This window comes from Nerophis ophidion, unplaced genomic scaffold, assembly GCF_033978795.1.
Source record: "Nerophis ophidion isolate RoL-2023_Sa unplaced genomic scaffold, RoL_Noph_v1.0 HiC_scaffold_83, whole genome shotgun sequence".
NCBI classification, from domain to species: Eukaryota; Metazoa; Chordata; class Actinopteri; order Syngnathiformes; family Syngnathidae; genus Nerophis; species Nerophis ophidion.
Window position 1 is genome coordinate 241,893 of NW_026907005.1, and position 21,381 is coordinate 263,273.

Sequence of the window (21,381 nt, forward strand, 5' to 3'; positions counted from 1 at the left end):
GTTGTATGCATGCATGTGTGATGTATCATGTTGTATGCATGCATGTGTGATGTATCATGTTGTATGCATGTGTGATGTATCATGTTGTATGCATGCATGTGTGATGTATCATGTTGTATGCATGCATGTGTGATGTATCATGTTGTATGCATGCATGTGTGATGTATAATGTTGTATACATGCATGTGTGATGTATCATGTTGTATGTGTGATGTATCATGTTGTATGCATGCTGTATGTGTGATGTATCATGTTGTATGCATGCATGTGTGATGTATCATGTTGTATACATGCATGTGTGATGTATCATGTTGTATGCATGCATGTGTGATGTATCATGTTGTATGCATGCATGTGTGATGTATCATGTTGTATGCATGCATGTGTGATGTATCTAGTTGTATGCAAGCATGTGTGATGTATCATGTTGTATGCATGCATGTGTGATGTATCATGTTGTATGCATGCATGTGTGATGTATCATGTTGTATGTGTGAAGTATCATGTTGTATGCATGTATGTGTGATGTATCATGTGGTATGCATGCATGTGTGATGTATCAAGTTGTATACATGCATGTGTGATGTATCATGTTGTATGTGTGATGTATCATGTTGTATGAATGCATGTGTGATGTATCATGTTGTATGCATGCATGTGTGATGTATCATGTTGTATGTGTGATGTATATGTTGTATTCATGCATGTGGGATGTATCGTGTTGTATGCTTGCATGTGTGATGTATCATGTTGTATACTTGCATGTGTGATGTATCATGTTGTATGCATGCATGTGTGATGTATCATGTTGTATGTGTGAAGTATCATGTTGTATGCGTGAAGTATCATGTTGTATGCATGTATGTGTGATGTATCATGTGGTATGCATGCATGTGTGATGTATCAAGTTGTATACATGCATGTGTGATGTATCATGTTGTATGTGTGATGTATCATGTTGTATACATGCATGTGTGATGTATCATGTTGTATGCATGCATGTGTGATGTATCATGTTGTATGTGTGATGTATATGTTGTATTCATGCATGTGGGATGTATCATGTTGTATGCTTGCATGTGTTATGTATCATGTTGTATGCTTGCATGTGTGATGTATCATGTTGTATACTTGCATGTGTGATGTATCATGTTGTATGCATGCATGTGTGATGTATCATGTTGTATGCTTGCATGTGTGATGTATCATGTTGTATACTTGCATGTGTGATGTATCATGTTGTATGCATGCATGTGTGATGTATCATGTTGTATGCATGCATGTGTGATGTATCATGTTGTATGCTTGCATGTGTGATGTATCATGTTGTATACATGCATGTGTGATGTATCATGTTGTATACATGCATGTGTGATGTATCATGTAGTATGCATGCATGTGTGATGTATCATGTTGCATGCATGCATGTGCGATGTATCATGTTGTATGCATGCATGTGCGATGTATCATGTTGTATGCATGCATGTGTGATGTATCATGTTGTATACATGCATGTGTGATGTATCATGTTGTATGCGTGCATGTGTGATGTATCATGTTGTATGCATGCATGTGTTATGTATCATGTTGTATACATGCATGTGTGATGTATCATGTTGTATGCGTGCATGCGTGATGTATCATGTTGTATGCATGCATGTGCGATGTATCATGTTGTATGCATGCATGTGTGATGTATCATGTTGTATACATGCATGTGTGATGTATCATGTTGTATGCGTGTATGTGTGATGTATCATGTTGTATGCATGCATGTGTGATGTATCATGTTGTATACATGCATGTGTGATGTATCATGTTGTATGCGTGCATGTGTGATGTATCATGTTGTATACATGCATGTGTGATGTATCATGTTGTATGCATGCATGTGTGATGTATCATGTTGTATGCATGCATGTGTGATTTATCATGTTGTATACATGCATGTGTGATGTATCATGTTGTATGCAAGCATGTGTGATGTATCATGTTGTATGCATGCATGTGTGATGTATCATGTTGTATGTGTGATGTATCATGTTGTATGCATGTATGTGTGATGTATCATGTTGTATGCATGCATGTGTGATGTATAATGTTGTATACATGCATGTGTGATGTATCATGCTGTATGTGTGATGTATCATGTTGTATGCATGCTGTATGTGTGATGTATCATGTTGTATGCATGCATGTGTGATGTATCATGTTGTATACATGCATGTGTGATGTATCATGTTGTATGCATGCATGTGTGATGTATCATGTTGTATGCATGCATGTGTGATGTATCATGTTGTATGCATGTGTGATGTATCATGTTGTATGCATGCATGTGTGATGTATCATGTTGTATGCATGTATGTGTGATGTATCATGTTGTATGCATGCATGTGTGATGTATAATGTTGTATACATGCATGTGTAATGTATCATGTTGTATGTGTGATGTATCATGTTGTATGCATGCTGTATGTGTGATGTATCATGTTGTATGCATGCATGTGTGATGTATCATGTTGTATACATGCATGTGTGATGTATCATGTTGTATGCATGCATGTGTGATGTATCATGTTGTATGCATGCATGTGTGATGTATCTAGTTGTATGCAAGCATGTGTGATGTATCATGTTGTATGCATGCATGTGTGATGTATCATGTTGTATGTGTGAAGTATCATGTTGTATGCGTGAAGTATCATGTTGTATGCATGTATGTGTGATGTATCATGTGGTATGCATGCATGTGTGATGTATCAAGTTGTATACATGCATGTGTGATGTATCATGTTGTATGAATGCATGTGTGATGTATCATGTTGTATGCATGCATGTGTGATGTATCATGTTGTATGTGTGATGTATATGTTGTATTCATGCATGTGGGATGTATCATGTTGTATGCATGCATGTGTGATGTATCATGTTGTATACTTGCATGTGTGATGTATCATGTTGTATGTGTGATGTATATGTTGTATTCATGCATGTGGGATGTATCATGTTGTATGCATGCATGTGTGATGTATCATGTTGTATACTTGCATGTGTGATGTATCATGTTGTATGCATGCATGTGTGATGTATCATGTTGTATTCATGCATGTGGGATGTATCATGTTGTATGCATGCATGTGTGATGTATCATGTTGTATACTTGCATGTGTGATGTATCATGTTGTATGCATGCATGTGTGATGTATCATGTTGTATGTGTGAACTAATGATCTATTGCTAACGATGGATTCTGATGCGTCATCTATGTTGCTGCTCCTCGATCTTAGCGCTGCTTTCGATACCGTCGATCATAATATTTTATTAGAACGTATCAAAACACGAATTGGTATGTCAGACTTAGCCCTGTCTTGGTTTAACTCTTATCTTACTGATAGGATGCAGTGTGTCTCCCATAACAATGTGACCTCGGACTACGTTAAGGTAACGTGTGGAGTTCCCCAGGGTTCGGTCCTTGGCCCTGCACTCTTCAGCATCTACATGCTGCCGCTAGGTGACATCACACGCAAATACGGTGTTAGCTTTCACTGTTATGCTGATGACACCCAACTCTACATGCCCCTAAAGCTGACCAACACGCCGGATTGTAGTCAGCTGGAGGCGTGTCTTAATGAAATTAAACAATGGATGTCCGCTAACTTTTTGCAACTCAATGCCAAAAAAACGGAAATGCTGATTATCGGTCCTGCTAGACACCGAACTCTATTTAATAATACAACTCTAACATTTGACAACCAAACAATTAAACAAGGCGACACGGTAAAGAATCTGGGTATTATCTTCGACCCAACTCTCTCCTTTGAGGCACACATTAAAAGCGTTACTAAAACGGCCTTCTTTCATCTCCGTAATATCGCTAAAATTCGCTCCATTCTGTCCACTAAAGACGCTGAGATCATTATCCATGCGTTTGTTACGTCTCGCCTCGACTACTGTAACGTATTATTTTCGGGTCTCCCCATGTCTAGCATTAAAAGATTACAGTTGGTACAAAATGCGGCTGCTAGACTTTTGACAAGAACAAGAAAGTTTGATCACATTACGCCTGTACTGGCTCACCTGCACTGGCTTCCTGTGCACTTAAGATGTGACTTTAAGGTTTTACTACTTACGTATAAAATACTACACGGTCTAGCTCCATCCTATCTTGCCGATTGTATTGTACCATATGTCCCGGCAAGAAATCTGCGTTCAAAGGATTCCGGCTTGTTAGTGATTCCCAAAGCCCAAAAAAAGTCTGCGGGCTATAGAGCGTTTTCCGTTCGGGCTCCAGTACTCTGGAATGCCCTCCCGGTAACAGTTCGAGATGCCACCTCAGTAGAAGCATTTAAGTCTCACCTTAAAACTCATTTGTATACTGTAGCCTTTAAATAGACTCCCTTTTTAGACCAGTTGATCTGCTGTTTCTTTTCTTTTTCTTCTATGTCCCACTCTCCCGTGTGGAGGGGGTCCGGTCCGATCCGGTGGCCATGTACTGCTTGCCTGTGTATCGGCTGGGGACATCTCTGCGCTGCTGATCCGCCTCGACATCTCTGCGCTGCTGATCCGCCTCCGCTTGGGATGGTTTCCTGCTGGCTCCGCTGTGAACGGGACTCTCGCGACTGTGTTGGATCCATTGTGGATTGAACTTTCACAGTATCATGTTAGACCCGCTCGACATCCATTGCTTTCCTCCTCTCTAAGGTTCTCATAATCATTATTGTCACAGACGTCCCACTGGATCATTATTGTCACCGATGTCCCACTGGGTGTGAGTTTTCCTTGCCCTTATGTGGGCCTACCGAGGATGTCGTGGTGGTTTGTGCAGCCCTTTGAGACACTAGTGATTTAGGGCTATATAAGTAAACATTGATTGATTGATTGATGTATATGTTGTATTCATGCATGTGGGATGTATCATGTTGTATGCATGCATGTGTGATGTATCATGTTGTATACTTGCATGTGTGATGTATCATGTTGTATGCATGCATGTGTGATGTATCATGTTGTATGCATGCATGTGTGATGTATCATGTTGTATGTGTGATGTATATGTTGTATTCATGCATGTGGGATGTATCATGTTGTATGCATGCATGTGTGATGTATCATGTTGTATGCATGCATGTGTGATGTATCATGTTGTATGTGTGAAGTATCATGTTGTATGAGTGAAGTATCATGTTGTATGCATGTATGTGTGATGTATCATGTGGTATGCATGCATGTGTGATGTATCAAGTTGTATACATGCATGTGTGATGTATCATGTTGTATGTGTGATGTATCATGTTGTATACATGCATGTGTGATGTATCATGTTGTATGCATGCATGTGTGATGTATCATGTTGTATGTGTGATGTATATGTTGTATTCATGCATGTGGGATGTATCATGTTGTATGCTTGCATGTGTTATGTATCATGTTGTATGCTTGCATGTGTGATGTATCATGTTGTATACTTGCATGTGTGATGTATCATGTTGTATGCATGCATGTGTGATGTATCATGTTGTATAGTTGCATGTGTGATGTATCATGTTGTATACTTGCATGTGTGATGTATCATGTTGTATGCATGCATGTGTGATGTATCATGTTGTATGCATGCATGTGTGATGTATCATGTTGTATGCTTGCATGTGTGATGTATCATGTTGTATACATGCATGTGTGATGTATCATGTTGTATACATGCATGTGTGATGTATCATGTAGTATGCATGCATGTGTGATGTATCATGTTGTATGCATGCATGTGCGATGTATCATGTTGTATGCATGCATGTGCGATGTATCATGTTGTATGCATGCATGTGTGATGTATCATGTTGTATACATGCATGTGTGATGTATCATGTTGTATGCGTGCATGTGTGATGTATCATGTTGTATGCATGCATGTGTGATGTATCATGTTGTATGCATGCATGTGTGATGTATCATGTTGTATACATGCATGTGCGATGTATCATGTTGTATGCATGCATGTGCGATGTATCATGTTGTATGCATGCATGTGCGATGTATCATGTTGTATGCATGCAATTGTGATGTATCATGTTGTATACTTGCATGTGTGATGTATCATGTTGTATGCATGCATGTGTGATGTATCATGTTGTATGTGTGAAGTATCATGTTGTATGCATGCATGTGTGATGTATCATGTTGTATACTTGCATGTGTGATGTATCATGTTGTATGCATGCATGTGTGATGTATCATGTTGTATGTGTGAAGTATCATGTTGTATGCATGCATGTGTGATGTATCATGTGGTATGCATGCATGTGTGATGTATCAAGTTGTATACATGCATGTGTGATGTATCATGTTGTATGTGTGATGTATCATGTTGTATACATGCATGTGTGATGTATCATGTGGTATGCATGCATGTGTGATGTATCAAGTTGTATACATGCATGTGTGATGTATCATGTTGTATGTGTGATGTATCATGTTGTATGAATGCATGTGTGATGTATCATGTTGTATACATGCATGTGTGATGTATCATGTTGTATGTGTGATGTATATGTTGTATTCATGCATGTGGGATGTATCATGTTGTATACATGCATGTGTGATGTATCATGTAGTATGCATGCATGTGTGACGTATCATGTTGTATGCATGCATGTGCGATGTATCATGTTGTATGCATGCATGTGCGATGTATCATGTTGTATGCATGCAATTGTGATGTATCATGTTGTATACTTGCATGTGTGATGTATCATGTTGTATGCATGCATGTGTGATGTATCATGTTGTATGTGTGAAGTATCATGTTGTATGCTTGCATGTGTGATGTATCATGTTGTATGCATGCATGTGTGATGTATCATGTTGTCTGCATGCATGTGTGATGTATCATGTTGTATGCATGCATGTGTGATGTATCATGTTGTATGTGTGAAGTATCATGTTGTATGCATGCATGTGTGATGTATCATGTGGTATGCATGCATGTGTGATGTATCAAGTTGTATACATGCATGTGTGATGTATCATGTTGTATGTGTGATGTATCATGTTGTATACATGCATGTGTGATGTATCATGTGGTATGCATGCATGTGTGATGTATCAAGTTGTATACATGCATGTGTGATGTATCATGTTGTATGTGTGATGTATCATGTTGTATGAATGCATGTGTGATGTATCATGTTGTATGCATGCATGTGTGATGTATCATGTTGTATGTGTGATGTATATGTTGTATTCATGCATGTGGGATGTATCATGTTGTATGCATGCATGTGTGATGTATCATGTTGTATACTTGCATGTGTGATGTATCATGTTGTATGCATCCATGTGTGATGTATCATGTTGTGTGCATGCATGTGTGATGTATCATGTTGTATACTTGCATGTGTGATGTATCATGTTGTATGCATGCATGTGTGATGTATCATGTTGTATGTGTGAAGTATCATGTTGTATGCATGCATGTGTGATGTATCATGTGGTATGCATGCATGTGTGATGTATCAAGTTGTATACATGCATGTGTGATGTATCATGTTGTATGTGTGATGTATCATGTGGTATGCATGCATGTGTGATGTATCAAGTTGTATACATGCATGTGTGATGTATCATGTTGTATGTGTGATGTATCATGTTGTATACATGCATGTGTGATGTATCATGTTGTATGCATGCATGTGGGATGTATCATGTTGTATGCTTGCATGTGTTATGTATCATGTTGTATGCTTGCATGTGTGATTTATCATGTTGTATACTTGCATGTGTGATGTATCATGTTGTATGCATGCGTGTGTGATGTATCATGTTGTATGCTTGCATGTGTGATGTATCATGTTGCATGTGTGATGTATCATGTTGTATGCATGCATGTGTGATGTATCATGTTGTATGCATGCATGTGTGATGTATCATGTTGTATGCTTGCATGTGTGATGTATCATGTTGTAAACATGCATGTGTGATGTATCATGTTGTATACATGCATGTGTGATGTATCATGTAGTATGCATGCATGTGTGACGCATCATGTTGTATGCATGCATGTGCGATGTATCATGTTGTATGCATGCATGTGCGATGTATCATGTTGTATGCATGCAATTGTGATGTATCATGTTGTATACATGCATGTGTGATGTATCATGTTGTATGCGTGCATGTGTGATGTATCATGTTGTATGCATGCATGTGTGATGTATCATGTTGTATACATGCATGTGTGATTATCATGTTGTATGCGTGCATGTGTGATGTATCATGTTGTATGCATGCATGTGCGATGTATCATGTTGTATGCATGCATGTGTGATTTATCATGTTGTATACATGCATGTGTGATGTATCATGTTGTATGCATGCATGCGTGATGTATCATGTTGTATGCATGCATGTGTGATGTATCATGTTGTATGCATGCATGTGTGATGTATCATGTTGTATGCATGCATGTGCGATGTATCATGTTGTATGCATGCATGTGTGATTTATCATGTTGTATACATGCATGTGTGATGTATCATGTTGTATGCATGCATGTGTGATGTATCATGTTGTATGCATGCATGTGTGATGTATCATGTTGTATACATGCATGTGTGATGTATCATGTTGTATACATGCATGTGTGATGTATCATGTAGTATGCATGCATGTGTGACGTATCATGTTGTATGCATGCATGTGCGATTTATCATGTTGTATGCATGCATGTGCGATGTATCATGTTGTATGCATGCAATTGTGATGTATCATGTTGTATACATGCATGTGTGATGTATCATGTTGTATGCGTGCATGTGTGATGTATCATGTTGTATGCATGCATGTGTGATGTATCATGTTGTATACATGCATGTGTGATTATCATGTTGTATGCGTGCATGTGTGATGTATCATGTTGTATGCATGCATGTGCGATGTATCATGTTGTATGCATGCATGTGTGACGTATCATGTTGTATGCATGCATGTGTGATGTATCATGTTGTATACATGCATGTGTGATGTATCATGTTGTATACATGCATGTGTGATGTATCATGTTGTATGCATGCATGTGTGATGTATCATGTTGTATGCATGCATGTGTGATGTATCATGTTGTATGCATGCATGTGTGATGTATCATGTTGTATGCATGCATGTGTGATGTATCATGTTGTATACATGCATGTGTGATGTATCATGTTGTATGCATGCATGTGTGATGTATCATGTTGTATGCATGCATGTGTGATGTATCATGTTGTATGCATGCATGTGTGATGTATCATGTTGTATGCATGCATGTGTGATGTATCATGTTGTATGCATGCATGTGTGATGTATCATGTTGTATGCGTGCATGTGTGATGTATCATGTTGTATGCATGCATGTGCGATGTATCATGTTGTATGCATGCATGTGTGATGTATCATGTTGTATACATGCATGTGTGATGTATCATGTTGTATGCATGCATGTGTGATGTATCATGTTGTATGCATCCATGTGTGATGTATCATGTTGTATGCATGCATGTGTGATGTATCATGTTGTATGCATGCATGTGTGATGTATCATGTTGTATGCATGCATGTGTGACGTATCATGTTGTATGCATGCATGTGTGATGTATCATGTTGTATACATGCATGTGTGATGTATCATGTTGTATGCGTGCATGTGTGATGTATCATGTTGTATACATGCATGTGTGATGTATCATGTTGTACGCGTGCATGTGTGATGTATCATGTTGTATGCATGCATGTGTGATGTATCATGTTGTATGCATGCATGTGTGATGTATCATGTTGTATGCATGCATGTGTGATGTATCATGTTGTATGCTTGCATGTTCCAAATAAAGTCATACTCATCTCAACTCAACTCAATACTTGGTTGGCGTTTTTTGGATGATTAGAGAGGACCTCCCATTGGCTCCATTGCAAGTGGACTTTTATTTACATTTATGAGTTAGAATTAGGGCTGGGTGATATATATGTAATATACTCCATATATTGTGGGTTTGTCTCTGTGCGCTATAGAAAATGACTATATTGTTAGTATTGGAGTATATGTTCTCACTCAGTTGCTTTTAGCCGCGGGCATTACACTACATCCTCTTCTCACTCTTTCTTGTCTCTCCTTCTCACAGAGACATAAAACAAGCGCACCTTCTCACATACGTCACATACTGTCGCGTGTGCAACGTCATACGCCCTCGCAGAGCAGACAGGTAGCGGCATTATAACGTTAGCTGTGGTGCTAACGGGGTGGTGCTAGTGGTAATACGAGAGAAAGAAGGTGCTAGTCTGGTAACAAATGAAGGAATAATTAATTCCCAAGAAAAGCAGCACAGAGTCCATTGTCTGGCGGTGGTTTGGTTTCAAAAGGGAAGATGTTGAAAAGACAACCGTAATATGTCAAGTATGCGGCAAAAGCGTTGCTACAAAAAGTAGCAGCACTGCTAATGTGTAGCATCATTTGAAAAGTCACCCGCTAGAGAATGAGGAGTGCTTGAAACTCTGCATGTCAACATCTCAGTTTGGTGCCACACCCACAAAATGCCCAAGCAAACATTTCCACATCAACCCCATATGAAAAAACTGGTCAACAACAGAAGGAGATAACGTCCGTAGGAACCTACCACATAGTGAAGGACATACACTATTTGATTTCCTATTATGCAGCACATTTTTATTTGACACTTATTGAAATATCTTGTGTGACATCATGCAGAAAAGTGCACTTTATTTGTTTTAAACTATTGTAGTGGTGTTCTGTACAACAGGTGCACTTTAATATAGTGTTGTTTTGCTATGTCATCTTAGTGACATCATGCACAAAAGTGCACTCATAGCTTGTTTTAAAATGTCTCTGACAATCTTGCACTTTTTCCTTTGGAAATGACATGAATGTTTGTGCCACTGTTTAATAACTGTTTAATAAATACACTTTTGCTAATTTGACTTAGTTGTGGTTTCCCTCTCTGCATGAAAGTTTAAAAGTAGCATATATGAATGCAGTATGAAGAAGAATGTTTGAATGTAGACACATAGAATCATCATACTGCTGTGATTATATGCATCAAGTGTTCATTCAAGGCTAAGGCAAAATATCCACATATATATGCTGTATCGTGATGTGGACTAAAAATATTGAGATATTAATAAAAGGCCATATCGCCCAGCCCTAGTTAGAATGGGATTTATTTTTTTTTATATATCCACCATCATGTCTTTTATAATGATTGTGAACGATAGAAAAATTCCTCAAAAAAGTGCAGTTCCCCTCTAAATTCCAATGATTAGATTTAAGACTTGAAGTGTATGAGCATGAAGTGATGAAGCCTACTTGGATGAGAGGACAAAGGTCTTGTAAGACAAAGTGAAGAGTCCAGTTGTGATGGATTGAATGCCCTGAGAATAAAATGTTGTGCTTACTTGGACTGTGATGAAGCTGTGAGGACTCAGGTGGTTTGTCTTCATGCTCTTCAGTCTTCACAGAGACAACAGTCAGTGGAAACTTGCTGACATCAGCCTCCTCCTGCCCTACAGGACACTCTCCCTCCTGACTCATCCACACTTCCTCCTCTTCCTCTTTAATGTGGGGGGGCTGTGGATTCTCCTCTTCCTCTTTAATGTGAGGGGGCTGCTGGACATCTGTTGGGTAAATAAGTAAATAAGATCAAGAGGGAATAGAAATAGTTTTGAACTGACACTGTTGACACAATTACATTATTTGTGTTCTTCCGTGTGTTGTGTTAAAAGTGTGTAGCAAAACAAACAATAAAAACACAGGAAATACCCAATTGGTTCCTAAAATTAATTCAAAAGTGGTACAGTGAGTACAAAAACAGACTTGGAAATTTGATGAGGGGCAATTTGAAAAGTTTTTATAAGTACGAGGCAGCATTGATTGAAGCAATTACTAACTTCACTGATGTAAAGTGTGTAAAAATTGTATTGTGTATACGGTCTATGACACCTAAACTTTATCTGTAAACTTAAACATATTCTTTTAATGCCATAGTTATTACTATAACTAAAATATCATGGAAATTCAAAAAATCTAATTCCAAAATCACTGCAAAAACATTCATGGTATGTTTTTGTGATCATGCAAAATATTTTTTGGTGGTCATTTTGTTGCCTGGGCCAAAAGGAACTTTCACAAAAACATGTTTTACTATGTGCTGTTTTATGGAGTATCTTCATCAACAATTCCTCTTTAGGAATTGGAGACCATCTACGACACGCTGAAGGAAAGTCAGTCACCTTTATGTTCTTTTAATAATTCAAGTTTTGACTACTTTAGTTATTGAAAATAATTGTTTACGTTCACTTATTGATACTTGTAAGTCAGATTTAGGAAGTGAAATTATAACTTTAATTAGATTTGTTTACAGTATAAAATGTATTTAGTGAGTGTGTGAGTTTTATGTAAACATGTTGATACAGGTTTACTTCTTGGGGACTGGAACACAGATATGTCCTGAAAGGATGCACCCATTTTTAAAACCTTCACTAAGCTGTGCCACCAACATTGTCTCACTTAGCTCATTAAGCAAACTACCAGGGTGAGTGAGTCCTGTTAAACCTTCATAGACCTCCTTGTTACTTCTGACCAGTCTCAGATCACCACGAGTGGAACAACTGTGTGCGGCTTAAGTGATCATTCCATCATTTTCTGTACCCATAAAGAACAGAACCGAGGCTGACGGCCACAAAATAAGCGAAGCTACAATCCTCAAGACCTAGACTAGCAAGGCTTTCAATGAGAAACTGCCGAAATAAGACTTGCCTCGGTACTTGCAAGTACACAGGTCTTTGGGTCAATTCCTAACCTCAGAAAAGTAGACAACTTCACAGTCAAAGTGGGTGACAATATAATAACAAACAAAAATGAGATTACCTATCTTGGTTGCATCGTAGAGACTAATCTCTCCAGTGAAAAAATGACTACTAAGGTGGTCAAAGAATCAACCAATGAATTCTGCTCTTACTAGTGTTGTCCCGATACCAATATTATAGTACCGGGACCTATACCAAAATGTATTTTGATACTTTTCAATACTTCTCTAAATAAATGGGACCACAAAAAAGTACATTATTGGCTTCATTTTAACAAAAAATCTTCGGGTACATTAAACATATGATTCTTATTGAAAGTTTTTCCTAAATAAAATAGTAAACATACTAGACAACTCACCCCAATAGTGATGAAGTGCTTCGAGAGGATAGTCATGTCACACATCAAGAAGACCATCCCAGACACACTGGACCCTCTACAGCAGGGGTCACCAACCTTTTTGAAACCAAGAGCTACTTCTTGGGTACTGATCAATGCGAAGGGCTTCCAGTTTGATACATACTTAAATAAATTGCCAGAAATAGCCAATTTGCTCAAATTACCTTTAATAAACAAATCTATATATATAAAAAATTGATATTTCTGTCTATCATTTTGTCGTAAATGTTTTTTCTTTTTACGGAAGTTTTTTTTTGTAGAGAATAAATGATGAAAAAACACTTAATTGAACAGTTTAAAAGAGGAGAAAACACGAAAAAAATTAAAATACAATTTTTAAAAACAGTTTATCTTTAAAATTCCAAATTCAACCGAAAAAAATGAAGAGAAAAACTAGCTAATTTGAATCTTTTTGAAACAATTTAAAAAAATAATTTATGGAACATCATTAGTCATTTTTCCTAATTAATATTAATTTTTGAATGTTGATGACATGTTTTGAATAGGTTAAAATCCAATCTGCACTTTGTTAGAATATATAATAAATTGGACCAAGCGATATTTCTAACAAAGACAAATCATTATTTCTTCTAGATTTTCCATAACAAAAATTTTAAAAGTAATTCAAAATACTTTGAAATAAGATTTAAATTTGATTCTACAGATTTTGTAGATTTGCCAGAATAATTTCTCTGAATTTTAATCATAATAAGTTTGAAGAAATTTTTCACTAATATACTTTGTCTCCAAAGACATGCACCTGGGGATAGGTTGATTGGCAACACTAAATGGTCCCTAGTGTGTGAATGTGAGTGTGAATGTTGTCTGTCTCTCTGTGTTGGCCCTGCGATAAGGTGGCGACTTGTCCAGGGTGTACCCTGCCTTCCGCCCGATTGTAGCTGAGATAGGCGCCAGCGCCCCCTGCGACCCCGAAAGGGAATAAGCGGTAGAAAATGGATGGATGGATACTTTGTCGAAAAAACAGAAGCTAAAATGAAGAATTATATTAAAATGTATTTATTATTCCTTACAATAAAAAAAAAATACTTGAACATTGATTTAAATTGACAGGAAAGAAGAGGAAGGAATTGAAAAGGTAAAAAGGTGAATGTGTTTAACAATCCTAAAATAAATTTTAAGGTTGTTTTTTTTCTTCAAAAAATTGTCTTTCTGAAAGTTATAAGAAGCAAAGTAAAAAAATAAATGAATGTATTTAAACAAGTGAATACCAAGTCTTTAAAATATTTTCTTGGATTTTCAAATTCTATTTGAGTTTTGTCTCTCTTAGAATTAAAAAGGTCGAGCAAAGCGAGACCACCTTGCTAGTAAATGAATACAATTTAAAGAATAGAGGCAGCTCACTGGTAAGTGCTGCTATTTGAGCTATTTTTAGAACAGGCCAGCGGGCGACTCATCTGGTCCTAACAGGCGACCTGGTGCCCGCGGTCACCGCGTTGGTGACCCCTGCTCTACAGTTTGCCTACCGGCAGAATCGGTCCACTGAGGTTGCAGTCAACCCCGTCATCCACACCACCCTCACCCACGTAGAGGGCAAGGACACCTATGCCAGGCTATTATTCATCGACTACAGCTCTGCTTTTAACACGGTCATCCCACCAAAACTCACTGCTAAACTCCTCACTGTTGGTCTGACACCAACTCTCTGTGACTGGGTCCTGAACTTTCTCACAAACCGGCCCCAGTCAGTCAGTATCGGCAACCAGACATCAGGCACAAAGGTTCTAGGCATTGGGACCCCCCAAGGCTGCGTGCTGAGCCCCCTATTGTACACCCTCTTCACACACGACTGCCAAACACCACTGTCATCAAGTTTGCAGATGATACTACGTACAGAAGGGAGGTAGCGGAACTGGTGGCCTGGTGTAAGGATAATAATCTCTCCTTGAACACAGACAAGACCAAGGAGATGATGTACATAGGTGGGACAAAGGTGGACAGGGTGAAAACCTTTAAATTCCTCGGGACTCACATCAGCGAGGACCTCACCTGGGATCACAACACCCAACAAACAATAAAGAAAGGCCAGTAGTGACTGTATTTCCAAAGAAAGCTGAGAAAAGTTGGCATGCCACCCAAAATTCTCAGCGACTTCTATAGAAGTACGGTTGAGAGTGTCCTTACCAGCTCAATCACGGTCTGGTATGGAAACTGCACTGCTAAGGACAGGAAGGCACTCCAGTGAGTGATTAAAACTGCTCAGTACATATCAGGAGCAGCCTTCCCCTCACTACAGGACATGTAGTCTACCAGGGCCACCAGGAGAGCACACATCATCATCAAGGACAGTACACAGTCTCTTCAGCCTCCTACCATCAGGCAGACCATACAGGAGCCTGAAATCCAGGACTACCAGACAGACAAACAGTTTTTACCCACAGGCCATCAGGCTTGTCAATGCTAACTTTTGAATGCCAGCTCCCCCCCAACCCTTTACTTTTGTCTTTTTGAACAAAAGACAGCTACAATGACCACCCCCTAACTGTGAACCATCACTGTAGACACGTTTCACCTTTGATCACTAAAGACACTTTAACTGCTGCTGTGACCCAAGGTCACCTCCATATTTATACTGTTGACTGTCAATCAGAATGTGCAATAATGTTATGTTACTTACGGTGCCTTGTATATACATTTTTATTTTTAGCTAAGTACAGTGTGACTTGTTGAAGGGTGGACTAGCAAAGTAAGATTTTCATTGTACGGCAAACTGTCTGTTTAACTGTGCATATGACAATAAACAATCTTGAATCTTCAATCAAAAAGTGATCTGATGTAATATTTTGATATTTACACATCGCATATTTACACACACGCATTTTACTAGAATGCCCTTATGACCATTAGCTCGGTTGGTAGAGTGGCCGTGCCAGCAACTTGAGGGTTGCAGGTTCGATTCCCGCTTCCGCCATCCTAGTCACTGCCGTTGTGTCCTTGGGCAAGACACTTTACCCACCTGCTCCCAGTGCCACCCACACTGGTTTGAATGTAACTTAGATATTGGGTTTCACTATGTAAAGCGCTTTGAGTCACTAGAGAAAAAGCGCTATATAATATAATTCACAATTCACAGATATATCAATATCAAGTACCTACTGTACTGTTTACTTGTTGAAATACTATTTTTAGAGCAAATATCTGCCGAAATGGCCACTTTGTTGCTGCCAAAAATGTATTTTAAATAATAGTTTGATATTGACACATCTCATCTCTGCTTATTTTACTAGAATACTCTAATGAGCATTATATATATATATATATATATATATATATATATATATATATATATATATCAAGTACCTACTGAGATAAGGTGAGAAGCTCTGCCATCCGGGAGGAACTCAAAGTAAAGCCGCTGCTCCTCCACATGGAGAGGAGTCTGATGAGGTGGTTCGGCATCTGGTCAGGATGCCACCCGAACACCTCCCGAGGGAGGTATTTAGGGCACGTCCAACCGGTACGAGGCCACGGGGAAGACCCAGGACACGTTGGGAAGACTATGTCTCCCGGCTGGCCTGGGAACGCCTCGGGATCCCCCGGGAAGAGCTAGACGAAGTGGCTGGGGAGAGGGAAGTCTGGGCTTCCCTGCTTAGGCTGCTGCCCCCGCGACCCGATCTCGGATAAGCGGAAGAAGATGGATGGATGGAAGTACCTACTGTACTGTATACTTGTAGAAATACCCTTTACAAAGCTAAAATATACCGAAACAACCACTCTGCTGCTGCCAAAATTTGATTTCAAGTAATATTTTGATACTGAAAAATCTCATCTCTGTATAGTTTACTAGTATACCCTTATGATAAAATAAGTGGGTTGTTCTTGTATAGCGCTTTTCTACCTTCAAGGTACTCAAAGCGCTTTGACACTATTTCCACATTTACCCATTCACACACACATTCACACACTGATGGAGGGAGCTGCCATGCAAGGCGCTAACCAGCACCCATCAGGAGCAAGGGTGAAGTGTCTTGCTCAGGACACAACGGACGTGACGAAGATGGTACTAGGTGGGGATTGAACCAGGGACCCTCGGGTTGCGCACGGCCACTCTCCCACTACGCCACGCAGTCCCTATGAGCATTATGAGCATTACATCTATCAAAATCAAGTACCTACTGTACTGTTTACTTGTTGAAATACCCTTTTTAGAGCTAAAAAGTACCCAATTTGCCACTTTACTGCGACCAATAATTGATTCCATATGATATTAACAATAATAACAAAATTTTCAGAATAATTGTATATGAGTTCAGCGCCCCCCGCGACCCCAAAAGGGAATAAGCGGTAGAAAATGGATGGATGGAAGTTATGAAAAAACTTTGTGTTCCATTGAGTTCAGGTCCCCTGCGAGAAGACCAAAGCTGTCTTTCATCTTATCAAACAAAAGGCTTGTAAAACTCCACTGTCTGCGATGGGATGCAACATGGAGGTGTCGGTTTCTTTGATCTATTGACAGCCACAGGAAGACCTTTTCCTAACCTGAGATCTACAAAGCAGACCATTTCTTTAAACTGTTTACGACCGAGTGCAAAAGCTGCTTACGACCCCCCCCCCCCCCCCCTTTAAAAACAGCTGCAGCTATGTAATCAGAAAAGGCCCACATAAAAGAGGAAGCGTGGAACTCCCTCGTCAAAGGGAGGCGTGGCGCATTGGGAGAGTGGCCGTGCGCACTCTCCCAAGGGTCACAGGTTCAAATCCCACCTAGTACCAACCTCGTTGTGTTCTGAGCAAGACACTTCACCCTTGCTCCTGATGGGTGCTGGTTGGCGCCTTGCATGGCAGCTCCCTCCATCAGTGTGTGAATGTGTGTGTGAATGGGTAAATGTGGAAGTAGTGTCAAAGCGCTTTGAGTACCTTGAAGGTAGAAAAGCGCTATACAAGTACAACCCATTTATCATTTATTTATTTAAAGCGTGGTGGGAAACTGTACGAAGTTGCAGCCCAGACGTTTCTCCTCATGAGCTAAATGGAATCCTGTCTCTGTTTGATTTCTTTGCTTCTTGTCTTGTCAAATAGATGTCATCGGTGTTTGAACCTGACAAGAATGTCAAAGCATTTCTCTAAAACACAATATTATACATTCTGAAAATGTAAACGATAGCAAGAATATACCTACACATTTCAGAAAATTTCGCTCGCAAACACTTTGTTTGGAAGATGTGTACTGCCTTTTTTTTGCCCTTTGAGACAAATGTGATTTAGGGCTGTATAAATAACATTGATTGATTGATTGATTGATACTGAACAAAAATGCTAAATAGCTAAAGAAAACTGTCACTGAACATCTTAGTGTGATGTCATTCTGTGACAGACAAATGGTACACAGTTTCCACATGGTGAGGACATTGATGGTCTGACTCACTGTTCTACGGATTACCTCAACTTCTGCCTAGACGTGACCTGCCCTGCTAAGATTGTTCAGTGCTACCCTAATGACAAACCCTGGGTAACACAGGAGGTTCAAGCTGTGCTCAACAAGAAGAAAGCTCCCTTCTGGAGTGGAGACAGGGAGGCAATGAGAGCAGCACAGCGGGAGGTGAGAGGACGCGTGAGGAAGAGTAAGGACAGCTACAGGAAGAAGCTGGAGCAGAACAACATGATGGAGGTCTGGGAAGGTGTGAAAACCATCACAGGCCACAAGACAAAGACCAGAGCAGTAGGGGGGACAATAGAGAGGGCCAATGAGATGAAGAACTTCTTCAACCGGTTTAACCAGTACTGTTCTCCCCACCCCCCAATCCTCATTGCATCCACCCCCTTTTCTTCTCCCCCTCCCCAGCCATGGTTGCAACCCCCTCCTCCTCCTCCTCCACCACCTCTACGCAAACATTAGTCATCTCTGTGAACCAGGTCAGAGGTCAACTGAGGAAGCGGCATCATAGTTTCTGGTGCGCACAAGATACATATCTCAAAAAAATTGTACCTATGTCCCTTTAGGAGCTCTGTAATTTTTTAAATGATCAGCATGTCATCTTTTATGTGAAATTGTTATTCAAATAAAGATTGCAAAAAGGAAAACTATAGTAGTGACAACATGCAGGAACATAACTGACGTAAAACAAATAAAATGGAAGTGACCTTGTCTCTGTACACGCGTGCATTGATCATGTCTTCTTGAACCGATCGAGCAGGGATTCTAAAACTGTGGTACGTGTACCACTAGTGGTACGCGGGTATCACCTAATGGTACGCCAAATATTATTTCATTTTTTATGTACATTGTTTTATTTTCCAACATGCAAACACTGTGTTACTGTTCAAACTGTGTGTAATGTTACAGTAACTAAAATATTAAATATACTTGTTAAATAATGTGTCTTCCTTGTTATTAATGAATAATTAAGGCCTACTATGCTACTATATTTTAATGCTGTTCATGATGGTGGTACTTGGAAATCCAAGTATTTTCTGAGTTGGTACTTGGTGAAAAAGGTTTGACAACTACTGACGTAGCGACATTGTAAACTACACTGGCAGACACCATTTTGTTATACCCAAACAGCGTCTGCTCATACATCGCGCTTCCAACCAGATCCCGTTCTTTCCCCCGAGTTAGAAAGTTCCAGAACTGTTCACGTTATACCATCTCATCTCATTGTGCAACATGTGAATGTTTGAAGTGGAACTAAATGTGATCTCTGAAAGGGGTACACATTATTACCAAAGCAGGGCCCCCATCCACATATACAATACTACTACATATCGTATGAAAGACAACATTATTTTTGTTTTTTTAATTATAAGTGTGCCAAATCACCTCTATTTGAACATTATCTAATGGAAATGACTGCTGTCTGATAATCACATTAATAACACAATAACAATCATGTGTCTGAGTACACCTATTGATAAATTATTAATCAAACACGTCATATTAATAATGAAATATAAAGTTAGTAAAGATGTGAGAGTAAGAAGTAAACAAACCTGTTCTGTGTAACACAACTTGATGTTTTTGATGTTGTCGCTCCTTCTCCTCTTTAGTTGGACAAAGTTCCTCCTCGTACTCTGCTATGGTTCTTTCACACATTTTCACACAATCACAACACTTTACACTCACACTTGATCTTAACTAAGCGATGTGTTGATCAAATCCGCGTCTCTTTGTTAGCGGCTAACAAGCTAAGCTAACTAGCATGCTAAGCTAACTAGCGCGCTCAAACAAGGAGCAATCTAAGCGGGCCCAATAATGTCCAAAGTTGAGTGAGACGAGTGGAGTTGATGCTGACATGGAGGATGAATAAAGTGTAGTTAGTAGATGTGCCGAGGCTTAGAAGCGTGTGTGGAGTAAAGGAGGACTTTGCTGCGAAGAACATATCCTCCACGCATGCGTCACTTAGGGGCGGGGCCAACGAGTCATCGTGATGGGCAAGTCATGAACGATTCAATCTAAATGTATGTTTTCATGGTGTCTACACAAAAAATCACGGCCACCAATGATCCATCCATCCCTTTATCGACTGTGTGTCCCTTTAGGGATGGCGGGGTGTGCTAGAGCCTATCTCAGCTGCATTCAGGCGGAAGTCGGCGTACACCCTGGACAGGTCGCCACCTCATCGCAGGGCCAACACAGATAGACAGACAAGTATATCAACTGTATTTGACTTTAAATCTGATAAATATCATTCAACAACAACACAATTTGCAGACTGTAATTACTGGTTTGCTGGTTTTACTGGTGTAAATTATTATTGCCTATTGTGAGCGAACTGTGGTGCTGAATTTCCACCAGGGATCAAGAAAGTACTTTCTATTCTATTCTAAAATTCTTCATTCGAGAGATCACAACCATTGCAGCCATGCGTCCAAAACGTAACATCATCTTGCAGGGACATAAGGACACACAAAAGTAAAGTGTCTGTTGTTTTACAATGTAATAATCTATTTAAGAAGAAATGTTCAGAGAATACCTTTTTGTTTTAGTATTTATTGGAGGCCTCAAAAGACAAAGGCCGCCTGTTAACAGCAGAGTGTCGGTGAGGCACACACTCTCAGGAATGCATGGAGGAAAGGTTGGAGACAAGCGGGAAACTCTTAGTTATAGGCCATAAGGTGAACCAGGAAAAAGTGGCTAGAAAGTGATTTTCGTTCCCACGTCTGGGCACTACTCTTTT

General features: G+C 39.4%; 1 protein-coding gene across 2 annotated transcripts in view; it reads right to left on the bottom strand.

Moving 5' to 3' along the window:
* LOC133547256 (oocyte zinc finger protein XlCOF6-like) overlaps positions 1–21,381 on the bottom strand; it is a 60,708-nt gene that overhangs the window by 6,641 nt on the left and 32,686 nt on the right. The window contains exons 1-2 of one of the 2 annotated variants that reach the window (XM_061893025.1): positions 20,195–20,640; positions 11,443–11,661 (exon numbers count right to left, since the gene is read on the bottom strand). In XM_061893025.1, coding sequence (XP_061749009.1) covers positions 11,443–11,661; positions 20,195–20,297 — 322 coding nt within the window. In that variant the 5' untranslated portion in view covers positions 20,298–20,640. Of the gene's footprint in view, positions 1–11,442; positions 11,662–20,194; positions 20,641–21,381 lie in introns of those variants that run through there. The other variant, XM_061893024.1, reaches the window with a different exon arrangement.